Here is a 15,293-nt window from a genome sequence, read left to right as displayed (position 1 = left end):
TGATTTGGCAACACCGAGTGAGTGGGGTCGAAGGTCACATTTCATTACCACTTATCACGAGGATAGCACATTGCACAGTATTTTGTTTTCGTATTTTGTCTTTCATCTTTGCTAACGTTGATGAGATTTACTGCTGAGAGGTACTTGAGAAAACTGAAAAAGATGGAAATAGAGAAGCGGGCCGTTGTTGGTTTAATCCTAGTATCCGGTGCACATGGGATTTGACTACTTTTGGCGACTTTATGATGAGCAGTAAAAACGGGACATATACGATGAGTAGTTAATGGGTCATTCAAAGAAAATATATAGTTAAACATAGTATATACTATGTATATAGTATATATACTATGCATGTATAGTACATATATAGACGTTCTTTGGATCATTTTTGGTGTTGGCGATAATTTTCAAAGTCGCGCCAAGGCTGCACCGTATACTAGGATTTTACTCTGTTATTTTGAAGTGGACAAGAAAGCGGTGAGAAATTTGCGCAAACAAAAGGATGTGTTAAAAAAGCATGGGAATATTGCTGTATTAAAAAAACGTAATTTCGGACGTATAGTCCGCGGACTATCCGGTGGTGCGGACTATCTGACAATTTAAAAAAATTTTTTTTTTATATAAAATCGTGTCTGCGAACTATACGATGGTGCGGACTATACGTGCGAAATTACGGTAAATATACTCATAGAATGACCAAAAAATCATTTGGGATGTTCTATATTTTTTTAAAAACATTACTGGAATCTCTAATTATTCTGATTTTGATAATTTAGAAATTTCCTCCTATTTAAGATGAATTTTAATGTCTAAAAACTTATCAACAAATAGAGATATTTAAATTCTTCTAAAGAGAGTATTTCATAGTTCACTATTTTTGTATATTGTGATCACTTTACTACATTTAAAAATGAAACAATAAAAAAATAGTTTAAAAAAGATGTAAATGATTACTTCTACGTCTGAGATATTTTTCATCATTGTTTCATTCAAGTGGTTTTTATTATAATATTTGAGACATGACACAATAAAATACAGCTTGTATTAAAGGAAAGTCAGTTTAATAAATATATTTTTTCGTTCATATACATGACCAGCATAATATTTCAACTTTTCTTACAAAATGTAAGTCTGATCAAAATTTTTGTTAAGTTCAATAAAAATATCTTCCACTAACTCTCTCTTATATTTTTTCAAATAAATTTTAAAACCTATTTATTACCAAATAGTATGAACACAAAGGCAGATACAGTAATATTTTAGAGCATAAATGCTCTTTCATCCTTTTAAAAATCTTTTAAAAACTGAAGGTTGAAAAACATCAAAACAGCATTGGTTCATTTAAATTAAGGCACAGCATGCAATGGCTATCTGTAAGGACAAAAATGCCCTCATAAAACACTTTCTAAAAGATTGTAATCATGTTACACATGGTGAAGATCACAGACAGGATTTTCATTTATTTTTAGAATTTAAATGAAGTGAGAACAAGTGCAAAGTGATTAAAATAATTATCAATATAGTAATAAAATACAAAAAAAAAAAAAAAAAAAAAAGAAACAGCAATAAAATTTTGTCATAAGAATTTTCAAAGCTCATTGAAAAGTATTTACAATTTTAATATTAGCTAGAACAAATAAGATATATATAAAAATACACATATACATCAAACTCAAAGTATAAAAAGACTTCAAAATTCTTGGTCGGCAATTAAGTCCCAGTTAAATACTCGGAAGTTCTCAGATGCACATATGCATTACTTTTGCAAGAACATAAATAAAACAATTGTCTTTAGCATAAACAAATGGTTTATAAAATACATAAATTACTGATCGCAAAAAGAATTTCAGTACTGTATAACTGTTTACATGTTAAGCATAAGACTTATCCAGTATTCAAGTCAGAGTGTAGTATGACCACAGAAAATTTCTTTACTGTAATAAAATATGCAGCTTAACAACACATGCCTTTATTTACTAAATAAGATTTCTTAAAGCAAAATATTTTTTATAAGACTCACAATGACTATCTTTACTTAGCTTTTTAGGTTTTGCAGTTACAAAGTTAGATAAATCACAAAGAATACCCCCCCCCCAAATTCTACCTATTTGGCTGCCAAGAAATTAATCTAACTATAAATGCTTATTTAAGATCAGTGACCCACTACTTGAAATAAGATCATATATTATATCATAGATAACATTCTTTGGAAACATGCATGTTATGTAATAAGCATAACACCTATGAGCACCAATATAATACGAAGCACAAAGAGCAATCTAAAGCAGTTAAAATAACTATGATTTTAGTGTATTAGTGATTCTACCCCGAATAAAATGAATCCAACCAGAATGAGGTTCTACTTATTATTATTTATTATTTTTGCATTTTCATAACAAGTTACATGCTCTTTGGTATCATCAATACATTATAAGAAGTGAATTTGTTTGGCATTTTTTATTTCAGTATTTGTTTTAATTTACAGAATCTGATATAATTAACAAAAGTGATTGCATTTTGAACTTTTGACTCGCATTAATGGATAGTTGAATTTCAGTGCACTTTGTTGAAGATAAAGTTAACATTATATATGAGGAATATTTAGTCTTAGTAAGCCACTAGTGCCTGCTAGTAACTATCAGCACAAGAAAATCACCGATTTTTTTATATCACAGTCCCAGTCTATTTGATTCCAGACAACATACACACAATCAACCCCCCTTTTTGCTGATAATTTGGGAAAATTTTAAATATAAATTTCTTGATAATGCTGCCTTCAAAATACTTTAAAGAAAATAATTGGTGTGAAACTTGCAATGCTTTAAGTTTTCTGTTAGAAACCATTAACATACTAAGTACAGAAGAAACGCATGAAGTTACACCATCAAGATCAAATATTTAGTGTTCTACACCAAATAGTTAGTGTTCTAGCCCAAAGTTAAAGTAGCTATCAATTGCTCAGTGTCATGTCACCCTTTGAGCAAAGCTATCTGGGTTTTTTGATAAAAAAACAGATTCCTTTCACGCCACAACCATCTACATTTCTCATTCTCTTATCTTGCTGTTCTCACTTATCAACATGGTTCCACAGCATCAGTATTTTCAGAAATTCAATTGATGTGATGGTCAATCTATGGTATACATTAAAAATGGCATTCTTCCAATAATTCCAGGAATGTCAGAAGCAATGGAGCAAGTGTATGTATTGTGATATACTATTTGAAGGTTCCTATGTAACAATTGGTAACATTTCAAACAGAATTTCCCTACATTTTCCATGAGCTTTTTGAAGACAGGATTGTATATTTTATTCTTATCTCCAAATATCTGTTTCAAGCTTATTCATAAATTTAATCTCATAACAGTCATGATTACAGAAGTAAGAAAGGTAATCTATACAAACCAGTGTTATGATATCACTTCTAGGTTAATTAAGAGAAACAATGATCTGTATATTTTGTCTCCATTCTACATTGCAATTCAGTGCTTAGAAAATGTATCACTACTATTTTTATAAACCTAAATTTCAAAATTACATTCATTTATCAAAAGGGCAGCCAGTCATTCATCATTCTGAAAGTAGAATGAATTTTATTTCATACAAGATGGATGTATTATATTTTGGCTTAATGTTTATTTAGTTATGGCAAAGCATTCGAGTACTACCTAGGAACAGGGATGCCTTCATGGAGGACTTTCTAAGAGAAACTGGCTTGTATACACATTACACATGGGGAAAACCACAAAAATGTTCATGCTGCCAGCCCATTCATCAAGTTATGAGCCCTGGACAAAACTAATGTTCAGTGACTTTACCGCACGGCCACTGTTGGACCAAAAGTATTACAGAGTTGTTCACATATTTTTTGTCATAATTCAAAGATGCTTCTTAAAAAGCACTGCAAGTAAGAAATTTGAAGAAGTTAATTTAGCTTTCCAAACAAACTTTCAAGCAAAATACAATCTCTGTTTTTTTTTTAACCCTCTGAGCATTATGACTGGCTTTATATGGTCATCAGAAGTTTTGCTACTTGGCATATATTAGCTTATTAAATATATTTTGCTTTCTTACTTTCTTTAATAATGTAAATATCATTTTAATGAATGTAAGTTTACGAAAATACAGACTAAAATAAGTAATTATAAAAACTCAATTAATAAATGCTGTTTAAATACAAGTCTTCATGATGGATCCAAAATCTTGTGCCGCTCAGAGGGTTAATCACAGTAGTGAACAGAAATATGATTTATCACCTCATCTGTTCAATACGTTAAGAACTAAAGCAGTGTTGAAAACGGAAAATAATCAAACTGCAAATTTAGTGGATTTTTCACCAGAATGTTGCTTCATATTTTACTTGCAAAAGCTAAAGAACATACTTAAAAAATAGTATAAAGAAAAACAAATGCTTTCTTTAAATTCACTAAACACAAGGAAATAAGTCAACAGTAGCTACATTACACATCAAACATATGATGAAAATAACATTTTGTAATGAGACATAATTCATGGATTTAGCATTTTGGGAAAGATACAAGAGTTTTCCTGTCAAAAAGTTCAGATCAATGATAATATGGAAAAATAATTTAGAAAACAGATTTCTCTTTCTTTGTTTTAAAACTGGACAAAATAAAATAGAAATCAGATGGGCTCATTAATACAGATGATAATTTGGTTAGGAACTCAGGTTCCTGTATAAAATTTTTATTAACAGAATAAGAATCACTTGATAAATTTTGCAGAGAAATACTTTCAAACCACTTTGAAATATCAAGACTACTTTCCATCGCATCTTTGACCAAAGCATTACCTTCTGTAGTATTTCCGATAGTTATGAGTTCATGCACAGACATGCTCATCTTTTTTAAAAGTGATATACAACAAGCTTCTTTGAACTTCTTTTTCTTTGTTAATGACTTTATATCTTCAATATCTTCAACCTAAATAGCATAACAAGTTAATAAAAGAAAAGATTATAAAATAATTCAGTATAGCCACTTTAGCAGCAAAACAGAAAATAATCACAACAAAAATTTTCCAGATTTGGCATAAGCAGGGCTGTGAAGTCGGAGTCATGGAGTCAGGTAGATTTTGAGGTAGAAAGAGTCGGAGCTGGAGTCGCTAAAAACAGGTCGATCCCAGCTTTTGTTGGACAGTTTGAATATGAAATGAAATTAAAATGAATTGAAAAAAATTAATGACAGGCTGAGTTATTTTTATTTATGGATTGTATACATTAATAGATAGTTATTTTCTATTTTATTGACATATTAATAAATAAATATAAGGGAGGAAGATGGATGTGATAATTGCCATTAGTGATTAAACTGATTCATTTAGTTACAAATCTCACTGGTAAATTTAGGTAAGCAGCAATAGCAGCAAATCTTAAAATTGATGCCATTCTTAGGAAGCAAGCAGGAAAAGGAGCAATTATTGATCAGGCAACACGATAAGGAAGTACATATTTGATGATAAAGAGGTTTTTAGAATTAAGAACATTTTTAGGAGATGTAGATAACCCTAATGTTTCACTAACAGAAAGACTGTGGAATGATCTTGCAGAATTGGAAACACTTCTTTCTATACTATATGTAGCCACAAAAAAAGCTGCAATCTGAAGAATTGACAGGAGGCAAGAATGGGATGTTTGATCTTTCTGAAATGGAGGGTTTATTGCAGAAGAAATATATCGGAGTCATTAAAATTCCAGGAATCAGAGTCGGTTATTTTTCCTATTGACTCCACAGCCCTGGGCATAAGTACCTGTTTCCCCAATTATAAAATCCATAATCTATTAAAATGTGTAAGTTACTAAAAAAAAAGTACAAGCTACTCAACTATAAACAAAAATACTTCTGTATTTACAAGAGTAGGAAAAAATTCTTTTCAGAAGTTATTAAATTTGTACTCTTCATACTATATACTACTGTATATGCAGCTTTAAAGAAATTATGCTCAACAGTTTTTAGATATATTTAGTCTCAAGAGTTAATAAAAAGCTTACCTCAAAATTAATAGCCTTTAAAACATTTTCAAGATATTTAGAATCAAATGTTTTAAAAGGACATCCACCTTCATTAACACAAATACTTTGGTGAGACTGAAGTGCATTGCAACTATGAGCTTTATAATTTTTTCCAGATCCCCTCTTTCCATAAAGATGTTCTATACTATATATGTATCGAGTTTTGCTATCTCTCCAGGAGTGACTGCATATGCTGCCTTTACCCTCACAATTATCACTAGGCAGAGAATATTCTTTCATAAACAAAGTCACTACTTCATGACATGGCATACCAATTTCTTTCAAGAAAAGGGTATATTGAATCTGTGAAGGCAAAATTTATGAAAAATAATCAATACATATGATTAAACAATAAAATTTTAATGAAATAAAAAATAATTATAACTTAATAAACTTTACACAACTTCATATATGAAGAGACCATATTGCGGATTGGTACTCAAACAAAACACATAATACAGTCGTAATGAAGACAACAACAACAAAAAAAAAAAAAAAAAAAAAAAAAGGCCTTACTTTAACAAACACAAAGAATTTTGTTATAACAACTCTTTAGGTAATGGTGCTCAAACAAAATATGCAAGTCATAATGAAGGAAACAACACTTTACTTAAATGAAAACAAAAGAATTTATGAAATAAAACTGTGGATATTGATACTCAAAACAAAACATGCAATACAGTTTTTTTTAATAAAGGAAAAGAAAAGCCTGACCGAAATGAACACAACAGAATTTGTGTTATACTTTAAAATTACAGGCATGTACCTCAAGTAAGAGGAGATATAAGAATGAATTTTCAAAAATAAAATGCTATAATTTATTTTACTTAATATGATTTTTGCAGAAATAATCTTATTTGAAGTGTCAATCTCATATTGACTACTTCAAATAAACCCTAGATCTAAAAAATGAAACAAAACTTAAAGAATAAAAGAATGATTTAGGAAAACTATAAATATATATGAAAAGACATAAAAAAAGAGATGTAGAAGTTTATCTGGAAAGAAAGTATCCCCCCCCCCCGAAAAAAAAAACTTTCTTCCAGATTTTGGCCTTTATAGCATTACTTGGTAAGACAATATTTGCCAGTAGTGTGTGCCAAAGGCTTCACATGAAATAAATGTTTGCGTGAGTGTCCAGTGTTTGTATTCCATTAACCACCTACTCCAGGCTGGCAAGATTAAAGTGATATCAACACCTTAATTGCACAGACTGTCTCAGAATGGTACAACATCCTATTTGCGGACCAGTCCTGATTTGCACTGGAATCAGATGATAAGCATGCAAGGGTCCAGAGGGACATACAAAATGAGGCATAAAATTATGTATTTAGAGGTGGCAGCATGGTGTGGGCTCGAATTTCAATGGCATATCAAACCTAGCTACACATCTTTAAAGATGGTTCTGTGAAGTTTGAGCATTATTGGGATGAATACCTACATCCCACTATGACTATGCTGCAGTAGTTGGTCCTGAGTACCACCTTATGAATAATAATGCCCATACCCATTAAGTCAACATCATTAATGAATAATTGGAGAGTGAGAGCGCTTTTTGTATGAAATGACCATCATATTCCCTCGACCTTAACCCCATTGCAAATTTTTGAGATACCCTCAGGCGGCTCTCTGTGCACATTTACCTTTCTCAGTCAGTCTCATACACTCAAAAATTACCGAAAAGGAGAAATTATTTTTATGGTTGATCACCTCATTGAAAGCATGAGAAATCAATGTAAAGTTTGCATGAAGGTCTATAGTGGTCACATACCTTAATTATATATACCTGTTAAATTTGTCTGATTCGTTTGATTTTAGCTTTAAACATCAATATGTTATTGACTCAAACGTGACATCACATAATTTTCAAAAACTAAAATACTGTTTTAATCTTTGCACATAATCTTTGTTTCCTTTCATGATAAACACATTTGCTGGCATTTGGTGCTTTGCATTTCCATTTTTGTTGATTTTCCCATCATATGCTTAACTTTAAGATGGTAGTGGAGAACAACTGCTGCTTTTAACAACTTGCGCTAAAAAGACGTGCCACGCACTTCGAGATGCTTTTGTCTCAAACCGCAAGCGACGTGAACACCACGTCAATAGGCATTTATCGCAAAACTGAAAATAACGTGGTGCACACGTCACCTAACAACGAGATTGTTTATTTCTCTAGTTACAGCTCTGGATTGCACTCGCAGACGCGGAACAGCGTAAATGAGACACTTTACCGTTGTTATATTGTAGCGCATGGTACCGCAACCATGAAGTTAAATCGTAGCGCAAGTGGTTAAGGAAAACCTACACAGATAATAAGCAACCACTAACAAACCTAAAGAACAGACGATTTGATGGAAAAGAATATGAGCATACATTGCAAATCTGGGAAAACTATTCAGTGTTGATATCATCCCACTAATTTAATAAATATTCATTAAATTAAATGAACAAATTAGATTATTCTGCTCATTTGGAATTATATAATAACCTATAGTCATTATGTTTCTTTGAAGCAGGAGATGTTAAAAATATGCAGTGCCCTCGCCAGGACTCGAAACATAGAGTCCTGGTAAAGTAAATACGTATTGAGTATGCTTCCAATTAAACTACAAAGGTATATAGAAAGGAGGGAGAAAATACCTGATATACTTCTCCTTTTGAAGGATGGCAGGGAATCAGGAGACCCAATCGCCATATCCTGCTGGTGACAAATTATCATCCATCACCTTTTTAGTTCGGGCCCTTTTTAGAGTCATTAGGTTTTTTTGAAACAGGAAATGTGAAAAATGTGCAGTGCCCTCTTTGGGACTCGAAACCTAGACCTCTCAAATATGCATAAAATCATGCTTAAAATTACACCATGAATGCAAATGGAAAGGAGGGAGAAAATACCATATGAACCAAACAAAAAATAATCATTGTATGAAGATGATTAAGAAAAGTGGTTTAAAAAATTAATTGCTGATACACTTTTTTCTAATGCACAAAAATTACTATAGCAGTTTGCCTGTTTTTTTTTTCTAGAAAATTTAGCACTTTTTTCTAAAAGGAATGCCTTCTTTATTTTTCTTACCCTGCCAAAAAAAAACCCAGTTTTATGCATGAAAATACCAGGAGCTTTAGGATGATTCATTCCCTACACCTAAACAAGCATAATTAGAAGAAATGAAACTTCAGAAGATTAAAAAAAAGCATAATGTATAATAAAAGTATGCCAATATTTTTGTTCTAAGGACAAAGTTTTATTCAACTACTCATTTAAAATTTATATTTAGCATAAATTAAAATAAAAATGGGCAATTTTTTTTTTTTTTTGCAAATTTTCATTTGCTTTTACTTTTATTTATTTTTATGTACTTTTCCTTTATTTTTATGTAGAAGACACTAAAAATGATTGAATGATAATTAGTTATAGCTATGCAGCAGATTTCAATCAGTTTAATTGCAGCTGAAAACCAGTATAAAGGGATTTTATTTCTTCTACATCTGTTCACGAAACTCAAAGAATTAAAAACAAATTTGCGTACCAGAGAAAATGTTTGAAATTTCAGCATCAATATATTCTTTGTTGTAACACTACCTTTAAGCCCAGTACAATTTTAATATTAATATATTCACAAAATCAGTTTTTTAAATGAGCATACATTTGATGCATTTCACTCTTACCAACAGTTTTGGCCAAAGAACTCATGGAACTACGGTCATATGATAGCCATCATTTTTTCCTCTATGGTCAAATCAAGATAATATGACACTAGAAATATAATGTGCAAATGAGAACCTGAGCACAAAACAGTCAGCAACAACTATTAAAATATTGGTACACTTCTGTTATCGGGACTAGATTCAGAAATGTGTGTATGTGTGTACATATGTATATCCTGGAGCATATAATTAGCCATAAAATTTGATGGAATGTTTTGGTTTGATAAATATGCCAAACAATAAGGTGGCCGGCTATGAAACCAAATTATTGATCATACAGATTTATGTTAACCCTTTGAGGTTCGGTGCATAAAAAAAATTTTTTTTGGAAAAAAATAACTTTACACATAGGTAACTAGCCCCTAAAACAATGTTATTTCATGCCCCCCCCCAAAAAAACCACACAGGTAAACTTTTAAGGTAATTCATGACATAATGGGATAACGCTTGTCCCACCGCTCACCTAGAGCAGTAAAACGGCATCTTTGCCACAGCGTAAATTCTCCTAACATGCTTAGCAACAAAATGAAAATGCAAGATATAAAAAACGTTTTTGAATAATTACCTAGAAAATATCGATCATATTCACAAAATAAAAAATATTTATTTTCAAAAAATTTACATAATAAAAAAATCACTCTCTGTACAACTTTTTATATATTTTTCAATGATTTCATAATAGATTTGAAACAGAGAAGATTTTCACTCCAGTACTTTATTTGCTACAGGTTTGAAAAGGAAGAAATTTAGAAAACCGTCATGATTTACATTTCACCTCTCTTTCCTCTGCTTAGGATATTTTTCTATGGTGAATCACATTTACATATCCATTCAGTATTCAATGACATTTCATGTGACAGAGTTATATTTTCAATTCTTTCGAAAAAAATACTAAATATTTTTCATGTTTTAACATTATTGCAATTTATTAAAAAATATAAATCTGCATTACAACATATAAAATTAACATGATACTTGAATTTAAAAATATTTGAACGATGCTGCCATCTAGTAGCAGCAGTTTCTACATACACGGTGAGACGTATTTGGTTTCACCTTTTAATTTCAACCATTCTTAATTAATATATATGAATTCAAATAATATTTTTTTTTGTAGTAAAGGAAACTTTCACATAAAAATATTCATTTTAACACCCAAAGTTGTTGTTCAGACGATTTAAATTGCATTAGAAATAAATAAATTAATTAAAAAAAAAACTGCTTCAAAATTAGACCTGCAAAGAATTTTTATTTTACATTATTTCTATGAATGAATACTAGTGCTGTCATCTGTTATACATTTAGAGAACTAAAAGGCGTAATTGTATGTACTTTAAATGGAATTTTGCAGCTTTCATCTGAGAGATAAAAACTGGTAAAAAAAGGTGTGGCGTTCCACCACCCGTCAAAGGGTTAATAAATGACTGTTCAACATTGATTATGTTTTATTTAGCATCAAAAGTGAAATTAAAAATTAGGACTTTCCATATTCTTTATTAGGAAAAAATGTCTATTGCATATGTGCAAAGTATTAAGCATATACGCCTCTCAGAATCTAATTCTTTCTTCCTTTCCCCTCAAATTTTTAAAAACAAATTGCTGGTGGTCAGAAAGTCCAGATGTTAGATCATTCTGGATATTGGACATCTGAATTTCAGACTTTGTACTGTATTACATAAAATTTCACACTTTTGTTTATCTGCAATATGATATTGAAAACACAACTAAGAATATCTCTCTTAAAACATTTTCGTGTCTGACCCAAAACATAGGTCAGAAGAAAATATCCCCCCAGAAAAAAACTTGTACTTCCAATAATTGCTGCATGACAGCTTTCTTGAACAATACTGTTGCTTACCTAGAGTCATTGAATGGACAGACCTATGCATGCAACAGGTGCATTTCCAGTGGTGGCAGAACTTGGCCAAAAGTGGATCTCTATTTTACCCAATTCAGTGTGAGAATATCCCAATGGATGGAATGCTCATATCTCATAATGAGCAGCTCATATCTTGATTTATTGAAACATATCTTCATTTACTGAAAACCTCTTCAGATGATTTTTGGATAAACAAATTTTAAGTGCATTTGCTGTATATAAACCTTACAATCGCAAACGTGCACGCTCAACTCAAGTTTAGAAATGCAGCCCTTTGGTGTGGGAAGCAGTGAAAAACAGCACCATACTGTGTGGACAATTTTCTTAGGCACATTACAGTAAGTACAGTGATTTTCCCTATTTACTGTCCTCTGTTCCACTTAGCTTTTGATAGCCTAGCTCTAAAAGCTTTTGATATATACAACCTAATGTAAGTTGTCAGAATATTCAAAATTGCACAATGTAGTCAAGAAGAATAAAATTTACACAAGAAGATGAAAAAATGCTTACCCTACAAAAATGTTTCAATCTATGGAACTTCCGCAATATAACGTGCAAATTTTCCATACATAAAGGAAAATTCTTGCTTTCAGTATTTAGGCATTCCTCTAGAATTGCATGTTTATTTAATAGAACTAAGATTGGAATATTAATACAGGAGTAAAACCATGCCTGAAACATAATATAAAAATACACAAACTATTGGAAAACGTAATTCACATCAGCAACCGACAAAGAAAGTAATTACATTTGAATACATTTTTATTCATTTTAATGATATACCTTTTAAACAAAACAATTTTGAATAAAAGATAAAAACTGATTTCATGAAACTTTTCTTGAACATACAAAAAATAAATAAAATAAAATTGAACAAATCATTTTAAACAATTTAATATGCTAACTTCCAGGTTTTTGAAGATACTCCTTGGCTTTAGATCAAAAGTATGAGAACAGCTGTGTACTTTATTCCCCTTTTAAATAAAACTTCACTGTTAAAATAAGAATTATGAATCTATTTTCTGCTGAGATTACAGCTACCAAGCACTCTTAAGAAGTTTAACACAAAAGCTGAAATGCTAGCTGGAACTTCCATCAGTTTTTCTAAATGGTTAATCTTTCCAACATAAATGGAAATCAGAGCATAGTCCACATTTATCATTCCAATTCGCCCCAAAGAGTTCTACAGAATAGCTATTTCATCTAAATTCATGTAATCAAACCAGCACTTTAAGACAGGTGCATGACCATGCAATAAAAATGAAACTTTAGGTTGGAGTACTAAATAGCAATTCTCGAAAACTAATAAATTTACATATCTTAGGAGTATCTTCATGTCAGATTCCATTCAAACTATCTTAAGTGACATTTGAAATTGACAAGCTTAAAAATAGATTACATGCAGCTGCTCAGTAATGAAAATTGAGCATATGATGAACTCTTGAGCTCATCAGGAATTATTATGGTCTTAATATAATATCTGGATTCATTCTGCAACTTCTCGCAGTTAACAACAGACAACTGCAATTCACTATTCTCTTCAGCAAACACAGTCAAAGAGGTTGCAATTTTATTTTAGTAACTTCTAGGCACTTTCATTTCATTTACAAATAAAAGAAGAACACATCGCTTAAAAAAATTAAAAATAGATTTCTTCCAATTATTTCACCATATTCAAAATCATTAAGCTTTCTATACATTTATGCTAGAAAGTCAGTTTTGCAAATTCACCAATTTGGCACACAAATATGGGTAAATTCATTATTTAGAAAACGCATACTTTTGATCACAGCACACATTTCTGTTTTGAAAAATCTGTTATTGCAAGAAAAATTCAAGGCACAAGAAGTTTGTACAATGTTTTTTCAAAATGATTAAAATATTCACATACAGCTGAGCATTCGTCTTTGTTTAGAAACTGTATTCCCTAGTTTCTGCCATACTTTTCAGTAACAACATTGCTTTGCAACTTGAAAACTAAAGAAAATTCAGATTCTTTTTGGAATACTTTATTACTGCATACTTATAATGGTTAAAACTGTTTCAACAAAACATTAACAGATAAATTTTATTGCTGGAAATACACAAGATATTAGCTCTTTGCCGATGGGAAGTGAGTTTTGTTTAAGATACTATGCAAACAGAAACTACCACAATATCACTGTAAAGCAGAGGTTCTCAGCTGGGGGAAGGGGAATTTGGTCAGCCATTTACTTATCTGATAAGTATTTAGTTTTAGTTATGAATATAAAAAACTACTTTTATTCAAGTTTTGGTATTTATTAATATTTTCTACACTGTTTCTAGTTTAATTTATAAAACACATTACAAATTAATCTAAATTGAAATAAATGTATATGTATTTTTCAAGTTGAAAAGAGGGGGCAATGATAGTCTAGCAATGGTGAAAGGGATGCATGGGACAAAAAAGGGCTCTAGATGGGAGAAATTTATTGCTAAACCTAATTTAAAATAATGTTTCAATAATCATGGTTTTGAAATGTTACACAATTGTTATATATGCAATTGTTATATATATACACATATTGCAGTATAATGTGTGCAATAAAATTCAAGTGATAATAGCCTTTATAAGCCCTCTTCACCTACTTTGTCCTTCAATTCACAAAGATCATAAATCTTCACCATGTACTGAGCTTTCATTGCTGTGACTCTTCTGGAAAAAAATTATTTTCTCTTTCCTGACAAATATATATATTTTTTCCTTATACTTACCTTCAATCTGATGTATCCATTCTCATATCTAACAGGTGAGAAACATTTTCTTTAAAAATTAATGACTAAAGAAATTTTAAAAAATTAAATATAAATACAATATACAATAAAAATAAACATTTTCTGAATAAACAAGAAATAAAAAGTTGCATATCCGATGCAGTGGACAAGAAGTACTATCATTAAAGTGCAAATGTTGTACATGGAAACATTTACATGGCACCTGTTTTCTAATAAAAAATTTGAATTTGCACTTGTCATAAATGCATGATGATCACAAAGGATTATATTATACTGCACACTTTAAATATTAAGAAAGGTATTAAATAGTAGGAAGTTTTTAAACAGTAATTGGAGATTTGTTGCTTCAAAAAAGAGCTTTTAAACTATAATCCTACTTTGAAAATTTGGCCAGTTTTTCAAGGAAACATACAGAACTATACAAATGTTTGCTAATGAAAGGGCTAATGTCAAAGCAGGAAATAAAATTCCAATAGCTTACAATATGGCATAACAATCAACAAGGGGAAAAAAATTAAGCAGCAGGAACAGTTTAAAGAAAATACTTCTGTTTAAGCAATTACCATGGAAGAGAAACTTTATTATTGGAAATTCTAAAAGGTTAAGAGTGTATGCATGTAGAATTAGGCAAAGAACTTACGTTATTAAACAAGAATATCATGCACTTGTAAAGGCAACATCCCCTAATGAAAAATGAAACAAATTCTGCACTCATAATTCTTTCAATGCCAAATGAACTACTGGTGCCAATCATTCCCATAATGTAACAAAACTGAAGCTACTTGAACTTTTTATTTAATATCTGAAAGTGAAGATCACGTTTTGGAAAAATGTGTTATGCCGCCAGAAGAAAGAAAGAAGAGTTTAAAAGATTCCAATGATCACTTTCTTTATTTTGAAAGGAACCACAGAATAAAAAA

The 15,293-nt window shown here is 30.7% G+C and overlaps 1 protein-coding gene across 2 annotated transcripts in view; it reads right to left on the bottom strand.

Moving 5' to 3' along the window:
* Nucleotides 1-1,756: 1,756 nt before the first annotated feature.
* Nucleotides 1,757-15,293, bottom strand: part of LOC118188339 (uncharacterized) — a 28,337-nt gene continuing 14,800 nt past the window's right edge. Inside the window, exons 4-6 of one of the 2 annotated variants that reach the window (XM_035358755.2) lie at nucleotides 12,127-12,288; nucleotides 6,009-6,332; nucleotides 1,757-4,941 (exon numbers count right to left, since the gene is read on the bottom strand). In XM_035358755.2, the coding sequence (XP_035214646.2) occupies nucleotides 4,588-4,941; nucleotides 6,009-6,332; nucleotides 12,127-12,288 (840 nt within the window). In that variant the 3' untranslated portion in view covers nucleotides 1,757-4,587. The remainder of the gene's footprint in view (nucleotides 4,942-6,008; nucleotides 6,333-12,126; nucleotides 12,289-15,293) is intronic. The other variant, XM_085808478.1, reaches the window with a different exon arrangement.

This window comes from Stegodyphus dumicola, chromosome X1, assembly GCF_044657685.1.
Source record: "Stegodyphus dumicola isolate Sdum_Otavi_A_Nest chromosome X1, ASM4465768v1".
NCBI lineage: Eukaryota > Metazoa > Arthropoda > Arachnida > Araneae > Eresidae > Stegodyphus > Stegodyphus dumicola.
Note: the sequence above shows the minus strand (reverse complement) of the source record. Positions and strands in the feature narration are given on the sequence as shown.